At 40.2% G+C, this 27,656-nt stretch overlaps 3 protein-coding genes across 7 annotated transcripts in view; all 3 read left to right on the top strand.

The window, feature by feature from the left end:
* cfap20dc (CFAP20 domain containing) overlaps positions 1–13,798 on the top strand; it is a 28,662-nt gene extending 14,864 nt beyond the window's left edge. The window contains exons 13-17 of the mRNA XM_031567982.2: positions 5,187–5,546; positions 7,417–7,656; positions 9,281–9,342; positions 12,371–12,462; positions 13,334–13,798. Of these exons, the coding sequence (XP_031423842.1) occupies positions 5,187–5,546; positions 7,417–7,656; positions 9,281–9,342; positions 12,371–12,462; positions 13,334–13,440 (861 nt within the window). The 3' untranslated portion in view covers positions 13,441–13,798. The remainder of the gene's footprint in view (positions 1–5,186; positions 5,547–7,416; positions 7,657–9,280; positions 9,343–12,370; positions 12,463–13,333) is intronic.
* An 828-nt stretch (positions 13,799–14,626) lies between these two features.
* On the top strand, positions 14,627–22,415 carry si:dkeyp-67f1.2 (FAM3 metabolism regulating signaling molecule D). Of its 5 annotated transcripts, none has more exons than XM_031567978.1 (12): positions 14,627–14,840; positions 15,083–15,183; positions 15,308–15,401; positions 15,486–17,252; positions 17,359–17,422; positions 17,539–17,634; positions 17,995–18,139; positions 18,247–18,305; positions 18,679–18,717; positions 20,324–20,408; positions 20,527–20,650; positions 20,903–22,415. In XM_031567978.1, exons 5-12 carry the CDS (start codon positions 17,410–17,412, stop codon positions 20,987–20,989), a joined length of 648 nt encoding a protein of 215 aa, XP_031423838.1. In that variant the 5' UTR covers positions 14,627–14,840; positions 15,083–15,183; positions 15,308–15,401; positions 15,486–17,252; positions 17,359–17,409; the 3' UTR covers positions 20,990–22,415. The 5 variants fall into 5 exon arrangements, with proteins under 5 accessions (XP_031423838.1, XP_031423836.1, XP_031423837.1 ...); XM_031567976.1 differs by having other exon boundaries at positions 14,629–14,840; positions 17,385–17,422; XM_031567979.2 differs by having other exon boundaries at positions 14,630–14,840; positions 17,385–17,422; positions 18,089–18,139.
* On the top strand, positions 21,667–27,584 carry LOC105901827 (actin-associated protein FAM107A). The gene is made up of 5 exons (XM_031567980.2): positions 21,667–21,774; positions 23,424–23,481; positions 23,903–24,110; positions 25,169–25,322; positions 26,560–27,584. Exons 1-5 carry the CDS (start codon positions 21,751–21,753, stop codon positions 26,656–26,658), a joined length of 543 nt encoding a protein of 180 aa, XP_031423840.1. The 5' UTR covers positions 21,667–21,750; the 3' UTR covers positions 26,659–27,584.
* The last annotated feature ends 72 nt before the right edge of the window (positions 27,585–27,656 follow it).

Here is a 27,656-nt window from a genome sequence, read left to right as displayed (position 1 = left end):
TCACAGAAGCACATCCCTAATGGCCTACCCTCACACGTACGCACCTGTTAGCGATCGTGGGATTGAACCTAGATAGAAAATACATTATTTCGTCTTGTTTTGTATATTTTCGGGAATGCTGCTATCAGGCCTATGTATATTCAGGAAATTTTGAAAAAATTGCTATACAACTGCCAGCACAGAACCGAAATCGCTGTTTTTTTATTAATATTATCTTTGATTTAAAAGAATAAACACTCAGCCACCAAAAGCATTTCCATTTGGGTAAATAAGGTAATTATGAAGTAAACAGCAAATGGTACTTTGTTGTGGGTGAACAAAGCAGCAACGATTGAGTTATTCAAATATCGGCAAAAAAGTTAGGCAAATTTACTTGGGCATGCCATTACTAAAGATCCAACACAGAGGCTGTTTGAGCGTGACACACAGCATCAACCAGAAGCACTGCAGGCCCCTGTTTGGCTTTGCATGCATCTGCTCATTTGGCTGTATGTCCCCTCAATCACAAGAGGAAACAAGGCAGCCGCTTACATGGTATAGGGACATAGATAAGTTGAACCAACAGGGATCAGGAAGCAAATGTGAGTATTTGTGACTCCAGGTAGGTCTAATGCTTCAGAATCAATGATAGATAGAAAGCAAGATAATCTAAACATCTGTTGACATGCAGGAAGAAGACATTCAAGTCAATAAAGAATAATTGTCTGAAGGCTATGACCTGAGTTCATAGGACAACTAAAGACTATCAATACTGTAGCCCTTTTTCAGATTTGTTGTTTAGGTATGCAGGTAATCTCCCAGTGAGCAATAGACTAGTCAAGAGAATGATCAGTGTGCATTTGCTGACAAATTGTGCATCTTCATAGATATGGAACACCACAGACTACCATTTTCACACAATCTGAGATCCTTCAGAACGACCCTCTGTTGTGTTTGGGTCGTCTGAAAAATAAAGCAGGCCATTGGGAGAATCTACTAGGAGAGGCTAGGATGATAACAAATCATATTCAGTGATGTTGTTGTTGTAGTATGACCGTAATTATATGATAGATAAAGAAACAGTAGCATTTTGAAAACTTTCTTAAGGCCTTAGCACACCAATAAAACAAACAGGAATGATTGTCTGGTATGCTATGGCCTTTAGTTACACATGTAGGGAGCTAGGACTGTCACTATTGATTATATTACTCAAAACTTTGTTTAAGTGAAAAGGTCCTGCACAGCTGAGAACCAGCATTAACTCTGAAATATTTATGTTTAACTTTATGTCTGAATAATGTTTTGAAAAAGGACCCCCCTTATTGTGTAAATTAGATGCATACAGTATGAATAGCCTGTGCTTTTACTCCCTTCAGTAAGATTAATTGTACACAAGACAAGATGCTAAATTCCCTGTGGGGGAAAAAAAACAAACATGTAGAAGGAAAAGAAAAATGAAAGACAAAGAAATGCACCAATGTCAAGGCAACCTAATTACGTGAAATTGGTGGACGTCTGCAACCGGTGCAACTGCTGATGACAAGTTGTTTTGTGGAAGTCAGCCTTTGAAATCCAGCAGTAATGACACCAAAAAAGGACCGCATGCCTCCACTCTCTGTCTCCCCACTATCATTCGCACATACCATTAATTCGGGACTTAGCAATATGGTGTGATATTGAACACTAATAATTAATTTGTAAAGATATTCCAAATGAAATAAATTAAAAAAATCACCCTAACCAGAATCTAATTTTAAACCAGAAATAAATTATTTAGATTAAGGACTTTAAATCATTAGTGATCACACACAGGGAAAAAAAAAACGAAAGAAAGAAAAACTGAAAAAAAGTAGTGAAAAATATAATGAGGCTCTTTAGGTTTCCCTTTTTAGCTTGGTTTGATGTATCCCACTCATTATTTTTTTAGGCTCAGCTCTTTCCCTCAAGTTTGGGCTTTGTCAAGGCACTGGCTACTTCTTCTGGGTCAGTGATTGAAGCAGATTATCAGGTTCAGGGCTTTGATGCAGCATTAATATGTTCAGAAAGTGATAGTGTTATCCCTAATTACGTGTGCAGCCACAAACCCCAGAAGTGTTTTCCTGTCTCTGAAAATTCATCTGCTCTGACCAGGAGCTTTTAGGCTAGCACAAACCTAAGCTCACTGCTGCTTTTAAAGGGATTATCATAACAACATTCCGTTTTCATGGTTACTATTGTCTGACACATTCATATAGAACTGTGATCAAATGTTTTACTGGATATATTTATTGGGTGTCTGTATATATACAGAAATATTGGACACCTGCCAGCCAATGAGTAGTATTGTATTTTCAGTATTAAGTGCACTGAAACAACCTTTGACGGCATCTCCTGTGAAACAGTGTCCTGTGCAGTTCACAGCAGTTAGACAGTAGAGATTTATGTGCGCTGTGCCAGGAATAGTACTGTATTTCATAAGAAGTCTTGCTTCTATTGTCTGCTGTGGAAGAATCAGTCAGTCCTTGTTGCAGTAACTTTCCCCCAAACAAGGCACTGAATTCTCTCCGTCTGTGTGTGTGTGTGTGTGTGTGTGTGTGTGTGTCTGTGTGTGTGAGTGTGTTTCCTCAGGGAAATCAAACCCGTCTTCGGGATACATATGTACTGCTCCAGTTAATTAGGCCACTTTGATTGATGTAGTTGACAGGTTGATGGGATGCTCACTGTATATCCCACCTCTGCATACCTTTTATTGGCCTTTGTGTACTGCCCAGAGTCTGCTTCTGCACTTTAAAGGCATAATTAATCACTGTGCGACCCAAATATTTAGGTTCTCCAAGAATGGTGTAGATTCACCCACCACCACCGAAGATATTTATGCACTCAGCCCCACTGAAACTAGTTGTTTCTCCTCAGCTAAAGAACAGCACTTCACCCTAGCTCTGAGAACAGTTTTGGTTTTACACATCAGACCTGAGAGATTCTCAAGTTTTGGCTTGTTGCTTGTTTCAAACATGCAGGTTCTGGCTGCCTCAGCCAAGCCTTTCAACATATGCCTCATAAGTGGGGGGAATGAATTTGAACACACAATGCTGAATTATTAAGGTGTTCATCAAACAAAGACGTCTGATAGCTGTAGCACCAGTCTTGGAGGATGATGCAATGTGTGTGCAGCTCCTCTATGGCAGTCTTGTCCTTTTGGGAGGTGGAAAGACATGGGTACAGGTTTTTTTTGGCAAGATGGTGACCTGGGTTAAATTCCCAATCGCTGTAGACTGTCTGTATGGCGCTTTGGATAAAAGCGTCTTCTAAATCTTTACTTTTTTGGGTGAAATAAGCATTGAGCATAAGTGGAACACGATGATGTTATTACTCCACCTGTATGTTTATATTTAACTGTTTTGACTCACTGTCACCTGGGGCCCTAATTTTATTGATTGGCAGTTGGCTACACGTGGCTGGCAACACGCAATGTCCGCTAATTTAATAACTAATTTAATAACTTTGCAAAATCATTTAGCTAATTTCATAATAAAAGCAAACATGGGTGGGTCAGCGCAATGCTGGGGCTCGTCCGTGCACAGACGTGGGAGTTTTATGTTTAAATGAGTTCCTTCAAAGCAACACCTTTTTCTTTGACCTCCTGCACAAGAAAGTCTGTCTCCTTTGTGTAAACCACTCTGTGCGTGACTGAAAACTTGTAGTTTGCTCAATTGTATAACAATTACTGAGCTCCTTGTGAATGTTAATAAGGCATGGTCGAATCTTTGCGATTGGCAGATAAAGGATGACTTTAGTGCCACATCAACTAATTAATCAACCCATGCTTGATTGAAATTAGCAAATATAGGTATGAAATCAGGGCCCCTGGAGTGAAAATTCCATGATGGAAGGTCTATTTCTGGAGCTAAGGAGTTTATTTTCAGAAATGTTATTCCCTACTTTTAAGACTCAGACACATCAGTTATACATATAGTATCCCACTACAATAAAACTGCATGCCAATTTTTGTATGTTTCTGTTACTGGCCTACTTCCCTGTCTCCAGCAAACTAGATCAGAGTTTTGTGCTCCATCTAGCCTCAAATAGCAGATGGCTTACTGACTTCTAACTCAGTTGTTATTGCTCAAAACATCGCAACAGATACCAACCAAAATTAGCCTCGGAAAAACTGCAGTAAGGTTTCATTGGAACACTATAAACGGAGGAGTCCAGCGCGCCTCACCGTCAGCTAACTGACCATCATTAGCATGGTAGTGAGCTGGCTGTTAAAGGCCATTAGCAGAGATCAAAGCCGTTCAGATCCTCCTTACTCGGGGAGAGGTGAGCCAAGCAGCGCCATGTCAAATGTGGTGTCGTCACTGCTAATTGCAGGTGATATCTGATGTAACTCCACCTTTAAGCAGGCAGTCACATTCCTCAACGGTAGTGGTTTATTACTACGTTATCATCTGTGACCGTGTTGGCATTTGCTGCCTTCCTCGTGACTTTCACTGATGTTGCATCAGACTCCCCCTTTGTCCTTTTACATTTTAATTTTTAAATGAAGGATTTGCCATTAAATCCAAAAAAAAAGAGAGAGACCTCTGCCAATAGCAGATGAGCTGAAGCAGGACTTGAACTAGTAAAAGATTAATGGTTAATGGTTAGTGTTTTTGACATTTCGTGCTCCAAGATTTTATCTTTTCTATTCAGAGGATATCGGAGGTGGTTTTTTTGTGGTTTTGCTGTGGCAATTACAGAACATCTACAGAGATTTCGTCTGCATTGCTCTGCATCCTATACACAGTATTAGGCTTCAAAAGAGGTGTTTGAAACTGAACTCATTTATTCAACATGGATTATATGGCTTAGGAAGTTAACTGATATAAATAAAGGGCTTAGAGTAGGTTTAGCTGTAATCCAGTTGGAATATTTACCTTTGGTTTGGTCAGTGTTCTCATGCATGTGTGGTTGTTTGTTGTGTGTGTTTGTTGGGAGGAGGAGTGTGCTCCGGCAGGGCTTTAACACAAATACTGACGTTTAGTTCGTTTTTCTATATTGAAGCCTGGCATAAAAACACAAAATTCAGAATTATGCTCTTTGTAAGTATGTGGCTATGTGTTAAGCATGTACCACAGTAAAACAGAACACTCTGACCTTTTTATCAGATTGTACATCTTACAAATACTACTCTCACCTCCCATGTGAGACGAACTAATCTCCAGTCAGGCTTGTTGTGTGTCTCCCAGGATGATGCCTACCCCAAGTTCCTTCTTCAGAGAGGTGCCGTGCACTCCAGCCCAGCTCCCCGTGACTCGCCGGGCCCATCCCACTCAGGGCCGAACTCCCCCAGCAAGTCACCTACGGAGCCACGCCAAATGGGTCCAGACGCTGCAGGACCAGCTCACTCACCTGGGGTCACGGACGGGTCGAGGAGACCTGACCACAGCAGCGTGGCCCCGACCCGCTGCCAGTCACCCAGCGTTCCCAGGCAGGGCCCCAGACTGGATCATCCCAGCGCAGGGAAAAGGGGCCCAGATGGAGACTGTAGGATGTCACTGAGCAAGAGGTCTCTCCGAGAAATACCCCCAGAGGACTGGAGGTATCAGGTGAGAGCTGGGACTCGATAGGAGGGGTGACTGTAGCCTGGAAAATATAAAATGAGGACATTCAGCCAAGCGACAGTGAAGTGGAATAGTTTGACTTTGAAACCAGTGGTCACAATAGTGTGATTGTGTTATTTGACATGATGTCATTTGAAACAAATTCGAGGGAAATGTAGTTAATTGCCATGGAGGAACTTGTTCTTGTAGTACACACACATGAAACGTGGGTTATTTACTCTCATCCTGAAACATCAGTTTTCATAACTCTTCGACTGTGCACTGTGCCCATCCTTTCCCTATTCGTTCTTGCTTTTTTCCATTTTATCTGTCATTTTGCTGAGCTGAATTTCAAACAGCCACCCAGAAGACATCAACATCAACAGCGCAGGGACGGCAAGATAGCAAACAGATTTACTTTGCTGTGCAAAGACATTTTTCATGTAAACTTGACAAACAGTGAATGGCTCCATATACAGTACAGCAGTATGTGTGCACCATTGTGTGGTTTTGTACTTTAATCTAATTGTGCACTTACTGCTGCCTGCACTACACTGTGTTTTCAGTTTTTTTTTTTTTCCCTTCAAACTAGTTTCTCTAGGGTGTTATTCAGAAAAGCTGTCAGTGTAGCATTGCATTGGACTCTGAAGTGGGGGTTTCATAATTTGAATGCAATAGTCCTAAGTGAACAAACCCTAAAAAACTGTGTTTGAAGAAAGGCAAGGCAGCTTGAGTTCAAGGGAGCCTTTCTGCGGGGAACCAACTGTATCAACATCAAGGAGCGGGACTCGGCATGATTCACTGTTCTTATGTTATTTTTCACTCCTACGGCTGTCTTACAGGGCGAGCTCTCACAAAGCCCTGCGTGCAAACAATCTACATTAGGGAAGATTCACAGACTTAGGCGCATTGCAGATAGCAGTGCAGAGAAACACAATAGTTACAGGGACCGTTTTGATATGAAGCTACCGCTCACCTCCCAGTGACCTTCTGAAGGAAGCTGGCGCTGTAATTAACTCTGAAAACATCAGAAAAGGCTTTTTCTCCCATGAGCTGAGAGCTCAGGAGGAGGAGAGGTCCTAGGTGTCAAACTGCTAATTTGACAGTGCATATGCTTGCCTACTGCTAACAAGGTGTCAACAGTTCCAAACCCCTTCAGTGCCTTTTGCCACAAAAGCCCCCTTTCATCCCTTTACTCGCTCACGTCTTTACATCAACACTCAAGAGCTGTACTTGATGTCAATAAAATAATTGCAGCGATTGTTGCTGTTAATTGCACCTTATGTTTCAGGCAACAGATTTAAGCAGCTCTGAAATATGTTCAAAATGTGTGGCTTTTGCCTTCACAAGAAATGCTTATGTTCTCTGCTAAAGTCGGTGACAGTCAACTAGTTCTGTTTCAAGCAGATGTAGCTGTTGTTTTTGCAGATTTGGTGTGCATAGGAAAGTGTGAATGACCCTCGCACCAGGGGTAAAGGATGTGATGTAACCGTCATCAAAAACAGATTGCATTGCATTAATTAGAAATGCTGTTAGCACTGAAGTGAACCACCATAGGAGTCCACCCTTTCCAATCTGTGGGTGAGGCTCATGTAGAAAATTGGCAGGCAGGGATGCCTGTATCTTTGAAAGTGTCTTGATTGGTTAAGAAAGCCTTTCCAATTTGAAATTTTGGTTGCTGATTACAGAGCCAGAGATTTATTTTTTCTTTATGATGGCTATTATAGTGGAAAACCAGCTGTGTGACTATGTGGGCAAAACCTGCCACCTTGGCTCTCTAATGTGTCATACACACAAGGCGTCATACACAAAACCTCTTTGTATGTTAATGTTCAAAGCGCAATTGCGATGAAAAAAATACATTTTCTGTCTTAAGATGGGCGATGGAAGCCGGCCAAATGTCTCGGTCTCAAGCAGCCGTGACCTGCACAAACTTGGGGAAGAGGAAGAGGAGGAGCTGCGCATGCTGGCCAGCCTGTGCCGAGAGCAGACGGAGGAGGACGAGCAGGAGGACGGCCGTGGCCACAGGCTGAGCGCCTCCCAGCAGCGCCGCTGCAACGTGAGCCTCAGCATCAGCAGTGATGACACCACCACCTGGACCCAGTGCTACCCTGTGGTGAGTAGCCACGTCACCCAGGGGTTAGAGGCCACTATGGAAGCCCCTGTACAGTCAACACGCGACGCCATGAACCAGCTTTTTTCCCCTTCTCTGTTTGCCTCTTGGCATGAATCTTTACAATGTTAGTTCTTCTGTATGACCCTTCTTTGTATAAAGGGTGTTGAGTCGTTTTATGTTTGCGGGGGGAATAAGATCTCTCTGACATACAGAAAAAGGAAAGCTTAGACCCCCGATATTGTTATCCTTCCCAGCAGATTCACATTATATTAATTAAGATTGATTTATGTATGTAGAGTTCCTTGAACAAGGTCAGCTTGTGTCACCACCAGATATTTTTCTGTTGATTCTAACAATGCTCAGTCGATCCACTGCTAATACAGTCAATGCGAGTGACATTCAGTTTGTTTTCATCATCTAGCCTTGAGTCGACATTTGTCACAGAAATTGACAATGTCAGCAAATACTCTTATTCAATACAATGAAGTCACAATTAACTAGTGCTGGGTGGGTCATTTGTCATCTTGTGAAATTATATAATGTCTTTTTTTAACAACATTCTGGAAAATTAACAAAATGTGTATTTGACCAGCTTATTTTTAAGAAGCAATGCATTGGAATTAGATGGCAAGTTTGTGTCAATGATCAGTTGATATGGTACAGCAGTTTACTAACAGCTAGGCATGCCTTAACAAGGACCCCTATGCTATAAACAAGACATGCACCTTAGGCCATAATTACATCTAGCAAGGTAGGCTACAGTGCTGAACTTTGCCTGAAAATATTCCAGATTTAAAACATACAGATCACTATCTTTACCCCAGTGAAATGGTAGCTGTTAGTATAGTTAGTCAGCAGCCTCATTTTACCAGAGGATAACATAGAAAATAATGTGTCACCAGCATGCGGTGAAATATCCAGTTACTTTATTTTGCCAGCAGTTGGTCAGTTGGCCACTGGCATGACTATTTAGAAAGAATGGCTCGTAAATTGTGTGAGCAGCTTCTTGTAATCCAGCACCAGTGAGACATACTAATTCAAATTCTGGGGGAAATAGACTCAAGACGAGTGAACTTCATTTACATCAAGTATCCTAATGGACATGTTCATGCAAGTCCATCAAAAATAATCATTACACTCACAAATTTAATTCATAACCCACAATTCATGCAGCCCACAAGCTCAAAAAGAGAAATTAAAATTCATTTCCCCCCGTAAGCCATCATAAATTAATACCTATTATGCTTGTCTTCTTAACATTTCATGTGACAAGACATTTTTTAATGATCCTTCATCTCCTTGTTCTTTTGGAATTACTATGCCTTTTCCATAATGTGTGCACAGTTAGTTGGAAGGCATGAACATTTTTCTTTCTGAAATAGAAAAATTATCACATTTCCAGATGTGTAGCAACAGTGCCCCCAGCTGGTGAGTTTTGCTTTGAAAACAGTGAGACTTGGTCATTATGCCTAAGAAGAGGCCACATTTTGGGTGAAGATTTGTTAAATCCCAAGTGTTTCTTTATATTCAGTTGTTAAATTATCAATGCAGTGCAGAATATTTTGGGTAAAATGTAGCAGTCAGGATTTTGCAACAATAATTTCAATCTGTCAATCATTTCCAGCCAGCCAATCAGGGCCAGTACTACCAGAAAGAGATGAATCCTCTTCTACATTCCAATCCCAGGTAAGGGCTGCCTAATAGGCTGTGAGTGGCAGATTCAATTTCACCAGCTTCATGTTATTCCACCATGTTCTCATTCAGAATCAACCAATACTTCTGTCAGAAAGTTTATGTAGAAAACCTGATAGTTTTACCTCAGATGTAGAGACTAGTGCCAGGTTGATATTGTTCAACTGTCTCATTTCTCAAAATCAGCCAATATTTCTCTGGAAAAAAGTAAATGAAAAAAAAAAAAACACGTGTGTGTGGGTGTCTGCCTGTAACACACTGAGTGTACTTTTTAAACTAGAGCCTGGTTGATGTGTTTACCGAGACTGTCGCAGGTGATTATGTGTTGCAGCGGGTGGGGGAGCGGAATGCCCATGAGGTCTGAGCATGTCACAGAGCTGTCACGGTCTCAGAGCTGCTCTCTGGGTGGTAGTCAGGGATGGTCCTCCCCTTAGCGACGGGGATCGTATCTGTTGTTGTCGCAGCATGACTCCTGCTTTGTGTGGGCGCATGGGGGGTGCGTAACCTTTTCCTGTGTGATGTAAATACATGTCAGAGTGGAGCTGTGGGAGAGTATATGCTGTGGGCTAGTGGAAAATAATTGGGTAAATTGTCACTGTTCTGCGACAGAGGAGACTATAACAGAGTGAAAAGATGTGGTGTTTTTCTGTGATGTCCCTAATTGTTTTTTTGTTTTATAATTAAAATGAAGTAGAAATTTGACAAAGGCAAATATTATTGGAAGAATATTTGTTCATTTTTAGTTAGGTTATTTATGTAGGAAACCCATCCATAAGTGGACTTGGTAAATGAGAAGGCATGTTCACAGCATCATTTATCATATTTTTGTGCTAGCTATTACTGGAAGGCCCAGGGTTTTTTGTAGACAAGGTCATAAGCGATCAGTTGGAGATCATTATGCAAGGTTGCATTAAGTAGGTCATTGTATCTGTTTCAATATTTTCTCAAATCCCCTCCCAGTGGCTACTATCCAGTAGCCTGGCTTTGCCCATCCCATTCACTGACTTTGCCCTGTGTAGCCTGGAACTATTCCATTAGATTCAGATTGGGCTCAGGTAATAGTTAATGACTGTTGATCCAAATTATGTTGACATTAATTTGATCACCTAGTAGCTCATGCCACAAACACTGAGATCCTGGCAATAAGGCCAACAGAGAGGTTTAGAACATCAAGCGTAGCATGTGAGTTTACTTCAACAAAGGCATATGTGAAGATTTTCAGATGTTCATGACTTTATCTAGCTAACGTCTGATAAAAAGATTCCAAATGGGGCGTCTTTTCTAACCTCTTTGTCAGACGTCATATTGACATTGCTGCTGCTGTTTGAAATGAAAATGGGCCCTCTTTGTCATTCCCGTACCCACTCCTCACAGTTCCCTGATTGGTTGTCTGACCACAGTGAAGTGGCAAGCCCCCCCCCCCCCCCAATTCCTTGTTTCTTATGTTGGAAACCTCAACTGAGGATTTATAGTCTGGGATTACGACTTCATAAACTGGGTGACCGATCGCTCACCACCCGTTCTTGTCTATCTCTGGGATGTTACCTTGTATAGAGGTAGAATAGCACCATGACTCCAGGCAGATGCTGTATAGCAGGGGTGCCCACACTTTTTTGGCTTGTGATCTACTTTTAAAATGACTAACTAAAAATGATCTACCACAAAACATGTTCATAAATAGAGACTATGCATGGCTAAAAAGGGGGGGGGGGGGGGGATAGTTGTGGCCTAAAATTCTTGATTTCGAGGGAGCTTTTCCAAAAACTTGAGTTATTTGTTGAAAAATAACTGATTAATAAACAAACATATATAACCTTGCCAATATGCTAAACAAAAGATTACCAGGACTACAAAACTTATCCACAACACAGTGCACCTGTTGGCATTACAGAAGGACCATCAGTAAGACTGAATAAAATGTTATGAATGTCTCAGCCTTCACATATGAGGGAAAAAAAACAGCCTGTGTCACTGTGATCTGTCTCGTCATCTGACGTCCTGCCTGCGTTTCTGCCGTTCTCATTCTATGCGTATTAATCTGTTTTGCTATCCTTGTTTATTTATTTTATCCGTAAAGTTGTTGATGTTGTTCAATTACATATATTAATTTAAAGTCATCCAATTTCAAGTCATCCATTCTTCAACACTCGCTGCTACCTTATCTTCAAACAGAAAGTAACGTTAAATCTCCATGGCAACAGCTCTCAAGAGTTTGGATATTAATCAGATTTATTGCTTCCTTTATTATTCACAGCTAAATAACATAAGGCTTTTTATTTTGTTTAATACACGAAAAAGCTATATCTGTTCTATAAGAAAGGTAACCTTAAATGACTTCCGTTGTGATCTGGCGATTTATAGAAAAAAAAAAAAAAAACTTTATTTATTTATTTATTTATTTATTTTAAATGACACGATCTACCACCATAAGCTTTGCGATCGACTGGTGTATAGTGTTGAGCTATTCAAACTATTTATTTTAGTTCTAGTTTTCATTTACTGACCTTTCCGTCATCAGGGCAGGACCTGGGGTACTGACTTGAGAGAGGAGAGGGAACACATTTAATGAGAGCGGTTGCTGGAGACTGCTTGTGAGCTGAGGCGTATGGTTTAAGGAAGGAAGTGGAGTTTAGTAACCAAAATTGGCCAGAGGAGAGAAGGAACAACTGCAGATAATGAAACAGTGGAAAAATACTATATGGGAAGAAAGTGAAAGAAGAACATAGAAATTTTGTGTTTGCAGAAAGGGCCATTCAAAAACATTGTCTGGATCCTTTAGAACAGTGCAAATATTCCACTTAAGGTCCTCCTCTGTTCCTGCACCACATATAATACCCCGCCAGATCAGAGTTTCTGGCCAATCAGTACAAAGCATGAATTGGAGTAGGAAATGGAAAATAGGTAGTCATTAAAAACAAACTTTGTCAACTTCAATCTTTGGGTGAAAGATCTAGAAGCAGAGAATATATTGTTTGAAGTAAGTTTGTGTCAGTGGGCTTTTCCTTTTCATTTGTCTTTGTAGGGAATGGATGGATGTGCTCAGCCCTCCCATTATCCCTCCTAGCCAGCAAAGAGCAAAGGCCAAAGATGACCTCTGCAAGGTCACAAATGAAGGTATTGGCTCATCACTCTCTGGCTTGTTGCCTCAGTGACACACACATCAAAGCCACACACCTTGGCCATGCATTACATCCCTGGTTGGTATGGCATTTGTTTGCTTTCGATTACTTACAGTGTGAGCGTTAGTTTAAGTTGGTCACGGGAGCTGAATGCCTGAGCCTTTTTCAGTGTGCTCCTACAGCCATGAAACATTGGCCAAGCACAAGGTTATAAAATGGGAAATTATTATCATTATTTAATGAGTGACATTTTCAGCAGAAACCCTTTCATAGGTTTAACTCAGTATCTTACATATTCAGCCATTTCCGTCATGGTCTGCATCGTGTTCATGGACTTTTGTTTTGACATGTCTCGTGTTTTTGTTGTTTCTTGTGTCTGTCTCCGCCCATCACCTGATTCTGTCCATCTTGTTTATTAGCCTGGGTATTGCCTGCTTTGATTTCACTTGTCCCGCATTGTATTTAGCCAATGACGTTTCCCCTGTTTGGTTTTCCTTGTGTATTCAAGTCCTTGTCTTTGCCTTGTCCTTTGTCTGCCGTTGATTGTGTTTGGATTCAAGCTGTTCAGACTGCATGTCTTGCTTCCCTGTTTCCTGTTTGTACATGTCCGTTTGCCTTTGTAGGGAGTCAAGTCTCCCCTTTTGTTGTATTCTTCCGCCTCTTCCGTGCTCTTGGGTCCAACCCTCTACTGCAGTTGTTACAATTTCTTCCTTGTTTGGAGTTTTGAAATGTAACCACTTTTTAATAGTTATACAATTGTGGGTCATTTACATTTGCGTTGTAAAAAGAATTTCATTTTCATTCATTTTTTTCAAACAATGTAGCTTGAGATATTTTGCGTTTTAATATTTTTTTGTCTCTTGCAGGGGTTAAAGATGATGGGTGCGATGATGAGTTTCTCAACTTACTGTATGATCCAAGCCTTAACTGTTACTTTGATCCCCAGTCTGGAAAATACTATGAACTGGCCTGATTGTGAGTGTAACTACAATGTGTGTATGTAGAGTATGAGCTGTATATGAGTAATAACCTAATATTGTCAAAATCCAGTTGACACATTGTTTCCTAATACTGATGAAAATAAAATCATGAAACCAATGGAGAGAAAAAATCATACAAATCCCCCTAAGTAACTGAATTGTATCAATTCATGATCAACTTGTAGAGATCTAACAAATGGTAGGAAGCTGTATTCCTTTCACAATTTGGTGAATGAGTGTTCAACTCTAGCAAGACCACTTATCTGCATGTTGTTGTATTAAACAAAATAGGCTGCAAGTTTATGTATGAAAAATAACAGTAATGCTACAAATAAAGTGTAATATCAAGGATTTGTGTGCAGGACGAGTTATTTCACCACCTGAAAACATCAGATAGACTGAGTGTCTTAGGTAAAGTCCTTAGTTATTCAGTATATACACAATGCATTGGTATCATAAAAGATTCCAGAAGCCTAATTGATTACACACATTTTCTTGGACACACAACCACATGGTCATACATAAAATGTATTATAAATGACATACAAATGGGCCTACGTTAAAGTTAAGGCAAATTCAAATCTTGACAAGCTAAAGGTTCGGATGTATTCATGTGTGTTGTAAAAACAGCTTACTTCAAAAAGTTGTGTTAGCTTCCAGAGTAGACCAGAGTAAAAATACAAACATTTTATAAAGTGGTTCCCAGGGTGTGTGTGGGTATGTGTAGTTACAGCAAAGGGACGCGGGTTGAGGGCAAAAAAACAGAAACACACAAACCTAAACCAACTTCAGGTCAAATTTTGTATGGCAGTGCTCTTTTAGCAAAGTAGCCTATAACTAACCTATTAACTTATGGTTAGTAAGTACGTTTAGCCTATATGTTAACCTAATTATTAATACAATGGATATGTGCCTAATACAGAGTGAGAACTAAAAAAGTTTATATTTATTAATGAAGAGCTCTGATAAAATAAATTTAAAATAAATGTTTAACTGATATTTGAATTGAACTAATTGATGCTTGAATGTATTTCTTATAGCTTTTAAATTACTACTAGGCCTACTGAACTACTTGCCTTAAACTACAACGACTAATATACTACCTTGAAGTGAAACTACAGGATCCCCAAATCAGGTGCTATATCATCCAATTGCGATGCACAGCGGCAGTGACGTAGTTGGGCAAACGAGGAAGTAAACAATCATGGCGACAACTTCATACCAAGAGAGGTCGACAGTGAAACTCATAACATCAGTTTTGTTTTCTAGTGTGTATGTGTTAGCTATTTTCTTGAACGCCGTCGATGCCATACCGTCGTATTACCACAGTCGTCAAGAAACTTTAAATAGTCGACACCAAAGAGACATTAGCCCTACCGAGGCAACTCAACAGGTTAGTGACATCTGATACCTAACTGTCCGCACAAGTTAATGTTACCGTGAAGTTGATAGTTCTGGAAAGTGACCATTGAAACGTTGTTCGTTGTGGTCAGTGTCAGGTTTTGTATAACCTCTTAGGCTAAAACACGAATGTTTTTATTATTATTTTACCATAACTTAAAACCAATATGCAATTGTCAGGTATTGTGGAGTAAGAAACTATGTGAACACAACTGACTATTCTGTACCAACCAGGTCAGGCTTCATCCCGGGGTGGTTGCATCAGTGGTTATCGTTACATTAGCTGCGTTGGTGGCTGCAATATATATCATTCGGAAGTACTGCTTCCCTCAAAAGTAAGACGTTGCCAGCCATCAAACTTGTGTGTTCCATATCTCAAAACTGAACTGTGTTATATCCGATATTGTGACTGTCGCAATTGAAAAATAGGTTAAAGTTATGGTGATGGTTTGTTTTCAGTGATGCCATATACAGGTATTCGACCCTGAGACAACTGGAGGAACAAAACACAGGTGTATCTGAGGAAAACCGACTGTCTGAAGAATCTGATGAGGTGAGGTTGTTTTTGCATATCATTCATTTCTGAGCTTTTATGATCATGAGGTCACAGTTACAAATCTGATATCTTGTCTCACAGGATCTCTTGGAGTAGTTTAGTGATCTCCACTACTGATGCCTGCACTCCATGTGAACTTCACTCCACCAATGTATTGGATGTGTCCCATTTGAACTGTTTGATGATTCATATATAGGCCAGATCTGTGTATATTTATCAGCTGTCATTTTGAAAGATGCACACTGGTGCTAGTTTAGTGGCAAAAAATGGTTTTCATAGCACAAATAATGATTAAGAACAAATTGAGCAGCACCTGACTATACAAATAGATCATTCTTAAGTGGGATGGTGTGAGGATTTGTTGACCCTTATATGATGAGCACAGGTGACTTTTCCAGTGTCCACCAGTATTAACCTCTGTAGCTGCTGTGTCAGTGCAGACTGTATTGATTTAAAGAAAAAATGTGAGGTGTGTGTTAGCGAACATGACTCCAACTCAGAATTTAGCATATGTCATCTTGTGAGATATCTCAGGTCTGGTTTATTTCTGATATATGGTACCCTGTTTGCACTTAAAAGCGTGTGACAACCATTTTCATTTTAGGGCTTATTGTTTTTGCTGGATGTAATTACTTTGGTTTTGCTCCCCACATCCCTGTTTTGCATGAAATGTCCATTTATGTGTGGCAGAATGGGATGGGGATTGGTTCTTGTTTGGGTTTCGTTGCTTTGGGTTTCATCTGAAAGGGTTAGATTAGACTTTTGTTCGATCTTGTGTATAACTGTTACTCCTGAGAAAAATAGATCAGTTTATTTTTGTCCTGCTGATGAAAAACAGTAATCATTGTTATTCTTTCAGACACAACCTGTTTGAGTTGAGTTGAGATTATTTATGAAGAGATTACTTTTCAAACCAAAGATAGTCTTGAAATCAGGCAAAACTATATTTTTCATTGTATACCTCAATCTGTGTAGACCAGACACATCATTTAAAATTGCTCAGGGTAACTGTTAGGCTGTAGTAAACCAAACTAAAAATGTAACGTTGTTGTAATTAACTCAAATTGAATATGGATTGACTACCATCAATTGTTAAAAAATAAAAAATAAATAAATAACCTTTTTAAAGAACAGGAAGCATTAGACAGAACTGGTACATTAGTATGTGAATGTACTGAGTTGGTCTCAACACTTTATAATGAAAGAATGTGAAATTTTACATTTTGTGCAATACTGTGCATCTCTCATTATCACAATTCATTGTAGTGACATACAAATATTTGAACAGTAATAACTGTTCATAACTACTCACTATGCATTTTCTGTTTGTATATTTTTTTTGTGTGTGTATGTAAAACGTGCCTTTGTTAATCTTGGCTGATATCTGTTAGCCTAATTGTTACCTTATTTCCTCATTTTAACTTTTTTTTATAACTCCAATAAGCTACACAGACATGAATAAAACAAATCTCTTTTAATGGATGTTTTATTTAATTTTTTTAAATGAGAACCTGGTTGTGGGATTATTTCATCTGAGAACACCTGGCACAAGGTGTTTCAGCTGGTGGACATTTATTATTTTTAATTATATTTGTTGCCAAATATCTGAAACAACTTATTAGTCCTCCAAAACTATCGTTTTACATGTCAGCCACCAGGGGGCATTGCAACACTTCGGAACTATACCTAACAGTGGTATACAAGATGTGTAGAGGAAGGGCTTAATACAGAAAGGACTGGTTTGTTTTAGGGGAGGTTACTTTTGTGTATATCATTGTTTGAGCACTCCTCAATCAGCACAATAAACTTCAGAACACCTGACCAACGCAACTAGGAATGTCTTTCTTGGTAAGTTACTATAAAAAAAAAGGTTTGTTAATTTAATTTCAACCAACCATTAACATTTTAAATCTCAGTTCAACTAAACATGAACCACTTACAATTGAAATTCCAGAACTTATGTTTCTGCATATTGTCTAGTGTGTAGTGGATTCCCTCTGATGACATGAAGCTGCAAGGTAGGAGCATTTGAAAATGATTCACTGATCCTAATCACTGATTACTATTCTTGTGTGTCTATTATTGTCAGAAACTGTTAATGACGGTCATATGCACTATTATGTGTGGTTGCCAGAGTTGTTCTTTGTCACCGGGATATGTTTCATCTTTATCCTTACCTGGGGCCTGACCTCCGTGCAGAGACTAGGCGTACAGCTCACAGACCAGCAAGGTATCTGTGTCCATTTCATTTATACTATACACAGAAGAAAGATTGTGTGGTTCTGAAGTAAACAGAATGTTTTGAATTGTAAGGCATGCTGTGTTACTGCATGTGTCAGCTCCCTGGGCTGGATGCAAACCTTCAGGTGTGCGAAAAGGTATTGCTTGTGAGAAAAAAGCCACTTTAGCATTCTACATTTAGTTTTTTCTGTACACACAGAAATGTTAACCTTCTCTAATATGTTACCTCCTTGCTCAGCAATATACAGTGTATCCTCACGATAGATGGAAAATGGTTATGTGGTTGTTTCTACCTGTTCAACCTCATTTCGTACTTTCTTTTGGCAATATTATATACTATGATATATAGTATTTTGGCATACTCCTGCAGACAGCGTAAACCTAACCAGTAAGTGCACCGCATTCAAAGACTGCCCCTCAAACCACTTCGCTTTCTACATCAGCAGTGGAGCGGCTGATGTGGTGGGGCCAAAGATCTGCTTTGAAGGCAAAGTGTACGTACTGCACGGACACTGACAATAAAATTAAATGAAAATGTGTCATATCAATTACTAGTGTGATCACTTTCTAAAAAGTTTTTTTTTTTTTTTCTTTCTGCTAGCATCATGAGTGGAGTAAAGAACAATGTGGGCCGAGGTTTAAACATTGTGTTGTTGGATGGTGAGTGCAGGACATTCCTCTCTACACTTCCTATGAATCCTATTTGCTGTGCACACAATTGACAGAGGATTGGTGTTTACATTGTAATGCTCACAACCGGTTACTGTTTGTAGTTAATCAAATAGTAACTAAGTGTGCTTAATACAGTAATCTAGATTGAGTAAATGAATGTAAACAACAATTTGTCTGTGCAGTTAATTACGGTGTTCTTTCTTGTTCTATCTGGTAGTATACCTGTGCCATGTTAATTTCGTTTTTCTACAAAGCATTGTTTAGATACATGGATTGCTGTATTTTTATATTAATGCTAAATTAATTAAGGCACACATACCTTCTGCAACTTGCTAAAGTTTGATCATTTCTGTTTCCCTAGGTGAAACCGGGAACATTGTGAGAAGTAGCTACTTCAAAGGTACTAATGCACTAATACACTTCTGTATTATCAATATAAAACATAGTGTATATGTAATTTCAGCATGAATGCCAGTTACATCCACCAAGGAAATAAAATAATACTCTTTGAGAAAACATGTCACATTAATGTTTTGAAGTCATAATTATGTGCAAACAAACAACATAGAAAAATGTTAAATTTCTTTTTGCTATTGGTGGAGGGCTTCCCACAGTGGCCAAACCTCTTACTGTCACTTGCGAGTACTCATACCCAACAACCTAGCCTAGGTATTACATCAACAGGGTGCACTACAACCGTCATACTAATACTTAACAATGCTTAACATCAACAGCAACAGCAACAACAACAACAGCAACAACAAAGATGCCCCTTTGAGCGTTTCACTGGGGTTGTCAAGTAGGCACATTCCCTCGTCAGTGTTTCTCTGAATCGTTTTTTTTGGATATGTGAGTTTTTTGTTGTTTTTCTTTTGAATACATGAACACGCAATTATGGAGGTAGAAAACTGCCAGAACGTCGCAAACAAACTGACAAATACCCCACCGTTTGCAAACAAAGAGAATGTGATTTATAAATGCCCCATGATTCTCAAATATGCATACCATGCAAATACAAATACACCTCTCATACAAACCAAGTGTGCTTTCAAACACAAAACAAAGATTATAGCATCACTTACTCATACAAGCATTTACATTTCCTACTGGTACAAGCAGAATAACTGCCAAAAGTTATATGATCCACAAAACCCAATAGATTAACAAAAGATAAATACCCTCAAATGACAATTGCACACAACTAATGTTACTATGCAAACACCGGCAAACATAAACACAGATAGATTACATACAAGGTAATATTATGTGTTAACATAGCTACATAGTCTACTAGCGTTAGCGTTGGGCTAATACATCAACTATATAAGTAGCTAGCTACATTGACTATGTTGTATCAGAAATACAGCAATCATGGCGTCACTTTTCAGGCCCTTCAATTCCCTCAGTCATCACCATTGACTGTCAGCCAGACAGAGGAGGAGGCATTTTAGGTGGCTGTGGTTGTGCCTGCGCATCTCCTGTTAACGATGGAGGCCTCAGTACACAGCCCTTGAACTGTTTTGCAGCTCTTGTGCGTCTAGGTCGCTTGCTTTAACAATACGTCTGCCTAGTCTTGTGTAAGACTTTGGTGACGCACAATGGGTACACCGCCAGAATGCGCACAGGTAGGTAGGTAGACAGGCAGGTAGGCCCTCCAATAACTAAGTAACTCTGCTACCCAGGTGCTGTCTTATACGAACAGGCCTCACCACCTAACAGTAACTTTCCACTGAGAAATTTGGCCCTGGAATCGTCTGCTAGCATTGGCCTGAGGGCCTGTAATAAGGCAGACAGGGCTAGTAAAAACGTAATGTACATTCTGTTTTGATGATCCACCGGCCCACAGATGTGGCGGCCCACTGGAATTTCTCCCCATATTCCAGTTATTCTAGTATTCCCCGTAACTGATGTCAAGCAAATGTCAAGTCAGAAAGTTAGAAAGTATTAAACATTTAGCAATGTCCACAGAATTAGCTAAGAATCGTTTGTCACTTTTGTTCCTGAAGGATCAGATGATTGGCTGGACTTTCTGAGAAGCATTCAGCCCGGACACATCACACTTGTTGCTTCATTTGATGATCCAGCATCCATGTAAGTTTTATATACCCTTATTTTTTAATGCATATGCTAATTGTCCATAATTTACAGCCATTCTTACTTACCAACTATTCCTTGTTAAAATGGTTAACATTTTCCCTTTGTGTCTTAGACTGACAGATGAAGCTCGTGAGATCTTTAGGGGACTGGGAAGCTCCGTTATTCAAACACTAGGAACTCGTGACGGCTGGGTCTTTGCAAGTCAGAAGGGTTCGAAAGAAAGCCCATTTGAAAAGGTATATGTCTCATTTTTATTTTAAATTTTCATTTTCATATTCAATTAATCTCTTCATGGAAGGCCTTCTACATAACGGACAAAGCCATTGAAGTCCACAGACAGGCTTTGCTGATCATAATTCAGTTTTTGTGAGAGGTTTTTGTTGCCAGTGTTGTAGGCTTCCAGTTTGATCATTTTTGCATAATTTGCATCCTGCATATTGGCCTCCTTAGGTTGATCATTTCTGTGTTTGTGTTTGACTGCACTACAGCACATTTCAAATGATGAGAAGACCAACAGATATGAGAGATGGCCGGAGATTATAGATGTGTCAGGGTGCTTTCACAAGAGGATCTAATGGAACATCCCTTTAGTGACATCATCATCTATTTTACCCTCCAGCCTTCAAACAGAATTACTCTGGAATGGATTTTTTTTTTTATAAAGATTGTAAAATGACAAGCCAAAATAAATGTTTTTCACAATGTGCTCCTGAATGTGAATATGAGCAGCATGATATTTGTCAGCAGTCTTATTATGTAATATAATAATTTTAGTAATAATTCTAAATGCTTATAGCTAATAACTCAATAGAATCATTACTCTGGTTATTAGGCACATGAGACAATGTCAAACCGTTTTAGACACTAACAAACAATTCTAAACGATTTCTAAACGAGCTGTGGCTAATAGTTTCCATGTTATGTGATAATTTGGCATTATCCACTAGGTTAAGAGAACTACTTCTATGCCACTTGCCTCTTGTTGACTAGCTTGTGCTATATTGCTCTTTCCTCTTCTTTAACTTCACTATCCTGATCATTGCTGTTAATCATCAGGTTGCATGCATGCCCCATGTGTTGTGTAATATCCTCATTCTGGTCCTGAAAGAAGCACGCAGAGACACTTTGGGGTGTTTCACTGTCATGGTCTGGGGTCTGCCTACCTCCTGCCTCCTCCCTCTGTCTCTCTCTCTCTTCTTCTCTCTCTCTCTCTCTTCTTCTCTCCCTCTCTACTGTGATTCGGAGGGGCAGAGGGGTTGCCTTTAATCTCAGGGCTGCAACTCTGAGACTCTAATCCCACCCTGGCAGCAGCCAAGCTAGAGTGGCCTGGGGAGATATGGGAGTCACCCATGGGAAAAAAGTAAGAGCCTTTCCTTACTTGTGTGGCAGTTGTGTGTGTGGTAATGGCAAGCCGTGGCTGAGCTTCTGGGGATCGTACCAGGGAGAAGTTTGCCGGGCAGAGAGGGGGTCAAACGGGTGTCTTGTGAGGTATGCGGCTGTAGCTGTTTGTCAGGTGTATGTAGTCTGGTTGGCCAACTGGTCAACCCAAAATGTGGAATGTACATTTTTAATGTAGTGTAAGATTTGTCATTGTGGTGTGTCCAGAGAGAAGTGTATATGAAGATAAATAGACAATATATACTTACCACAGATATCATAAAAAAATGACAGGAAATATGAAAGGCCATACATAATTAATTTTAAGTTAGTTCCTGGCTCTGTATTCTTGTGTTGACGTGGGCTACACACAAACTGCATGAAACAGAACAAAAAGATCTGTACAACACAATCAAGTTCTCCCATTACTGTGATATGAGAGATTGAATTACCCTTACGGATCTTTTCAAAGTTCAGTAAGATCCAGTTTGTTTGAAAACCATGTACTGTACTTTCATTGCACAATGAAATGTATGAAATATGTATATTATGTTATACCTGTGCAAGTTTTTGCAATGTTTTGTAGTTGTTTAGATTGTATTAAATTGTTTTATTAAAACTGGACACCATGTTCCATATTCATTTCTCCTCTCAACATACTTTACAATGAACTAGGATGTATTTTTGGCCTTACCTGTATGAGTCATTTAAACATGTTTTCCTTAAACCCTATTTCCTCATGCGGTGCTGTCTTTCCAGTGCCGTGTCACATTGATTTAACTCATATGCCTTGCATAAGAAACCCCAGAGAGTTTCAACCAGTCAAACAGCATCCTATCAGCAATTATCTCACAGAGAATTATTTAAGCATGTGGATGAAAAAAAAAGGGAGAAAAGAATCACAGGCTTATTAAAGTACATAAAAGCATCTTTCAGTAATGATGTGGCAAAACTCCAGTTGGTCCTCGGAGCTTTTCATCCGGCTGTGATTGACCCAACATGCCGTTCTGGGACACAATGACTCCGTTGTGTTGCTGTAACATTGCCTCCCACACACTGACCCTTTGTCCACTCAATCACCAGCATGGAGAATTATTTGTACTCGTTGAGAGGCCAGTTGAGTGATGTTAATAAAGGAAATATTTGGTGAGGTGAGGTTATGAACACCGTTTATTCCTATTATCATTCTGCATGAAACAACTTCTAAAATCACAGGACCTCTGTTACTCAAAACCATATGATCAAAACTAAAAGACTAAAACTAAATCACTAAAAGTGATTGTGTCAAGGGACTCGTGTCATTTAAATAGTTACCCAGCTTAATTGAAGAAATTCAAAGAATGTTCTATGAATATGTCCAGTTTATAGATGGACAAAGGTGAGCTGTATTGGTGATTTCTTTCGTTGTTCTGAGTTTTTGTCTTATTACACTGGAATGTTGGTTTTCTGTTTTTTTGTTTCATAAAGTTATCTTTATGACAGCTATATGAGTTTAAGGATCAGGAAGACCACAGAGCCAAAAATGTTTCCTCTTAAGTATTTGTCAAAATTAACATTTTATAATCTGACTTGTCTTTCCTTGTGCCTAACTCATCTCTTGGACTCTGGCTTAACTTTGCCTTTCTCTTAAAGACAGATCATGACCTCTCATATTCGTGCTCAGGCTATGGAAAGCCTGTCAATAGACCTGGTAGGTACTGTACAATGCAGTACAGTTTTATTTACCCCTAGGGGCAATATCACATGTTGATCTAGTTTTTCAACTTATGGTTTTTAAATAATTCCCACCCCATATTGTTTTTTACTGTCAATCATTTTTGTTTGCCACAGCTTTCCCATAAGTTCAAACATTTGTTTAGTATTGACAATTGAGAACCCTCTTGAAAATATATACTGAGCTAAGGTGCCCTTAGGTGAAATTTCCCAAAGTACAACCCAAGATAACATGTCAGTGCTTGGAAACAATACTGCTTTGATTACATCATGCCTTAAGATCAAGTATATTTTATGTTTGCATTGTCTAAAATACAATATTTGTTTCCCCTTGAGCTCTAACAGGCCACTCATTTCCATTTCTATCCTATTCCACCTAAATTCCCTGTGGTTGACAGTGCCACGGCATGGAGGTGACTCAGGACGTGAGCCGCAGAGGATCCAGAAGGACAGGGGATTGGAGCTGGGCAGAGCCTCTCCGTCTCCCTCGTCCCGGTCCTTGGAGGTGGGCCACGAGGAGCTGATCCAGCCCAAGAAGCTCATCAATCCAGTTAAAGTCTCCAGAAGCCACCAGGCCCTGCACCGGGAGCTGCTCCTGAGCCACAGGTGAGAGGGGGGAAAGCACTCTTATTATTTGAACACACATGAGTGTTTCTGTGCATGGCATTGCAAAATAGAGAATGTCATGAGAAATCAAATGAGTTATAAAGAAATGTAGGTAACTGTGTATTTGAAAAGACAGATATAAGTAAAAGGGTGTAACGAGGAAGGGTGTTGTGCTTGGCAGATCTGACTCAGCTGTAGGTGTAAGAACACAAAAGACCTAAACTGAAGTGGTTAGGGCACACAACTATGATACTTTTGATTTGCAATGAGAGGCACTGCCACCTAAAGCTAAAAGTTGGATAAAGGGAACATAAACATGCCTGTCATTCCCACTAGCTGCCTGTCTAGGCTATGTAGTATGTAGTTCTGTGGGCCGGGTCGGAACCCCTTAAGCCTTCACAGCACAACATCGCTAACTTTATCGCCAAAAGATACCAGTTAGCATGTTAGTAAGCTTTTACCAGTGCCAGCTGGGCTGGTAGTGTTTGCAAGGTTTTTTTTGCATGCTTTTCAGGTAGTTAGCTTGCTAGATGTTTTTCTTTACCAAAATCCAGAATGCTGCTTGAAGAGCCCTGGAGTTCTCTTTGCTGCTCAATAAAATCTCTTTTGTCCTTTCTTAGTATACTTTTAATAATTGTTGAAGTTTGCTTCAGTTGGACCATGACCAGAGATAAACTTCAAAGAAAAAAAGCCTAAATAATTGAATCCAGGGGAACGTTGCTATTCCAAAAGGCTCAATTAAGACATAAAAGTTCAGTGCACTGCCGTGCTTGGAATGTCACCTGTACGATAAACCGTAGTATGTTGAGAAAACAAAGAGCATTTCAGTGTCATTAACAGAATTGACTGGACTGACATAAAGTTTGAAGGAGCTGCCTCAGTCAGGCCAGGTGTTGCTTTGGTAACCACCTATAGGTTACAAAACAAAAAATCCAGTCCAATCTGACCCGTGCCTGCACCCATACTCAGGAAACCGATTTCCTCAGGTGAGCAGACAATCAAACACACTCACGCGGGCTGTGGTGACCGCTGGCACTGTGTCCTGTGTTGATTGGCAGGCGGCCGGTGGTGGAGGAGAAGCCGGAGCTCCAGCGGGTCCTGGAGCATCGCAGGCGGCAGCTGCAGATCAGTCAACGGAGAGAGGAGGAGCAGAAGAGGAAGGCCTCCCCACTGGACCAGGAGCTGCTCAGGAGGCAACAGAGGCTAGACATGGTACACACACACACACACACACACACACACACACACACACACACACACCTGGTCCCCCAATGTCAGTCAGGCTGTGACTTGTTATTCCTCTCTCTAATGTCAGCTGACAGGTTAGCTGAGGTGTGTGAGGTGGCAGAGAGTGCTGTCTAGTGGAGCATTCATGGTTTTCAGACTCTCCACCACCGGGCAGACCAAAGTTGTACATTTTGTTAAACATTCCCAGTTTAAGGCTTCCGAGCAGGGGCGGACTGGCCATCGGGGATACCGGGGAAATCCACCACCCTTCACCAAGCGGCCCTCCCTCTGACATCGGCGGTCGCGACTATATTCTATGCTTCACAGAACAAATTTACAAATTTACTCTAAAACTATAAGTTAGTCATCACTGACTGAGTTTTATACTACTCCTTGCAATTTGTATTCACACTCATGGTTACCATCTTCTTTACTCATCTAATATCTAGTTTTAGGTGTTAATAACTGTCAATCACTCTAGCCTACTCAACACTTGCGTCACTCGCTCGCAGACACCTTCAACACCATAGACATAACGCGCCGTGTATTGAGTGGGCAGCGCACCGGTCTGACAGTAACTCCCGAGTTTATCATTTAGTTGCATCTATGTGGCACGGTGGCTCAGGTGCTTGCACTACCGCCTCACAGTAAGAAGGTCGATTCCCGCCTGGGGTGCTGTTGGCTCTGGGGGGCAGGTCCTCCCCAGACCTCAGTGCTCAGGTGGGCTATCTCCTGGGCCTTTCTGTGTGGAGTTTGCATGTTCTCCCCGTGTTCACAAGGGGTTTCCTCCATGTGTTTGTTGCCACGTAAGTGTAAGTGAGTTGTAACTGCCACGTTCAAGTGATTTAATTATAACTGCCACGTGAGAGTGAGTTGTACCTGCAACTTTCTTTGTAAATTTTCTATTTATGGTTTCTTGTCTTTGTTTTGGTCACCCCCGCCTTAACTGAAAAACTTGAACTAACTCAAACCATTGGAATGTACCCAGGTAGAGCTAGTGATGCAGCCCTCTGATATAATTTGTTGTTGTTGTTGCTGTTTGTTAACTCCAGTCCCAGTAAAAAAAAATGATGAAAAATCTACCATAAATATGGACATACCACTTTATCTATTGAATATAACTTTTTTTTATTTCTTCATTACTTGCATGCAAACTGCACACTCGTGCACCCCCCAACCCCCACCCCCTTCTCTCTCACTCTCTTTTTACCTGCTTCCTCAGCTGGAAAGAGAGTTGGACAGCCAGCGAGAGCAGTTAACGAGCGAGCCTGAGTTCATCAGAGTCAAAGACAGCCTGAGAAGGACAACCAGCATGGTGTAGCTGGTGGATGAGGAGGCTGAAGACGACGGAATGCATTGAAGTTGCGTATTGTGCTGGGCAAGAGCTCTGTGAGCTACAATACTGTATGTGAAATACAGTGCGATGGAAAAGATGGTATATTGTGATAGGACTGAGAAAGCAGGTATAGTAGGTATCAGGAGAAGAAGGACATCAGTAAGCTGTGGGAGCAGTAGTTTAGTCTTCCAGAACATGTATTCATTGTCGGTCACTTGACTCAGTACTGAAATGCACAAGTAAGTTGTGTTAACATAGCAACCGCCCAGTGCACATAACATACAAAATACACATAAGTGTGTCTGCAGCCAAGTAGTTTTGTTTGTAGAGTGTGGAGTGCTGTACCTGATCCATCTTGAAATGTAATTACACACAACATATATGTAGACACGGCAAACCGATATTGCTATTGTGGAATAACTGAACCACTGCATCTGAAGACTGAAAATGGCCTTGCTGAAGTGAAAGGGATGAAGTAAAAATGTTTGCTTTTGGGAAGTGAATTTTGTGGTCATCGCTATGTGAAATTTCCTGTTAATCCATTTCCCATATTTCTTGTATTTCAGGGTGTGTCTGCAGCATCAAGCGGGTACTGAGATGTGTTGAAAGATATATTGTATTATAAGAGGGAATAGTTCTTGTATAAAATGAACAAAAATAGAATGTAATGTAGAAATTTCTACAGTGCTTTAGATGATGCGTTACACAACTACATATGTGTTCATTCACCAACAGTGCATGTAGCATACTGTATGTTTTTCTCAGAATCATTGAGACTACACAGATACATTATCACAAATGATATGATATATTTTAGAAGACACATTGGTTATTTTCATGCAGTACTGTTCCTGAAGGCAAAAAAAATAAACGGACTTTGAGCTACAGTTGTGCACTGAAGCTTGCAAAAACATGTTGGTCGATCTATTGCATATTTCATTGTTAAAAGGGATAAAAGGAGGCTACCACTTCACAACGCTAAA

Source organism: Clupea harengus, chromosome 5, assembly GCF_900700415.2.
Source record: "Clupea harengus chromosome 5, Ch_v2.0.2, whole genome shotgun sequence".
Classification (NCBI taxonomy): domain Eukaryota; kingdom Metazoa; phylum Chordata; class Actinopteri; order Clupeiformes; family Clupeidae; genus Clupea; species Clupea harengus.
Note: the sequence above shows the minus strand (reverse complement) of the source record. Positions and strands in the feature narration are given on the sequence as shown.

Excerpts from the sequence above, each read along its gene's own strand:
- si:dkeyp-67f1.2 (XM_031567978.1), top strand. Across the intron at positions 20,409-20,526 it reads TTTGATGATCCAGCATCCAT|ACTGACAGATGAAGCTCGTG; the intron begins GTAAGTTTTATA and ends TTTGTGTCTTAG. Across the intron at positions 20,651-20,902 it reads AAGAAAGCCCATTTGAAAAG|CACATTTCAAATGATGAGAA; the intron begins GTATATGTCTCA and ends ACTGCACTACAG.
- LOC105901827 (XM_031567980.2), top strand. The coding sequence starts at position 21,751 with ATGGGAGTCACCCATGGGAAAAAA. Across the intron at positions 21,775-23,423 it reads GAGTCACCCATGGGAAAAAA|ACAGATCATGACCTCTCATA; the intron begins GTAAGAGCCTTT and ends TTTCTCTTAAAG. Across the intron at positions 24,111-25,168 it reads GAGCTGCTCCTGAGCCACAG|GCGGCCGGTGGTGGAGGAGA; the intron begins GTGAGAGGGGGG and ends GTTGATTGGCAG.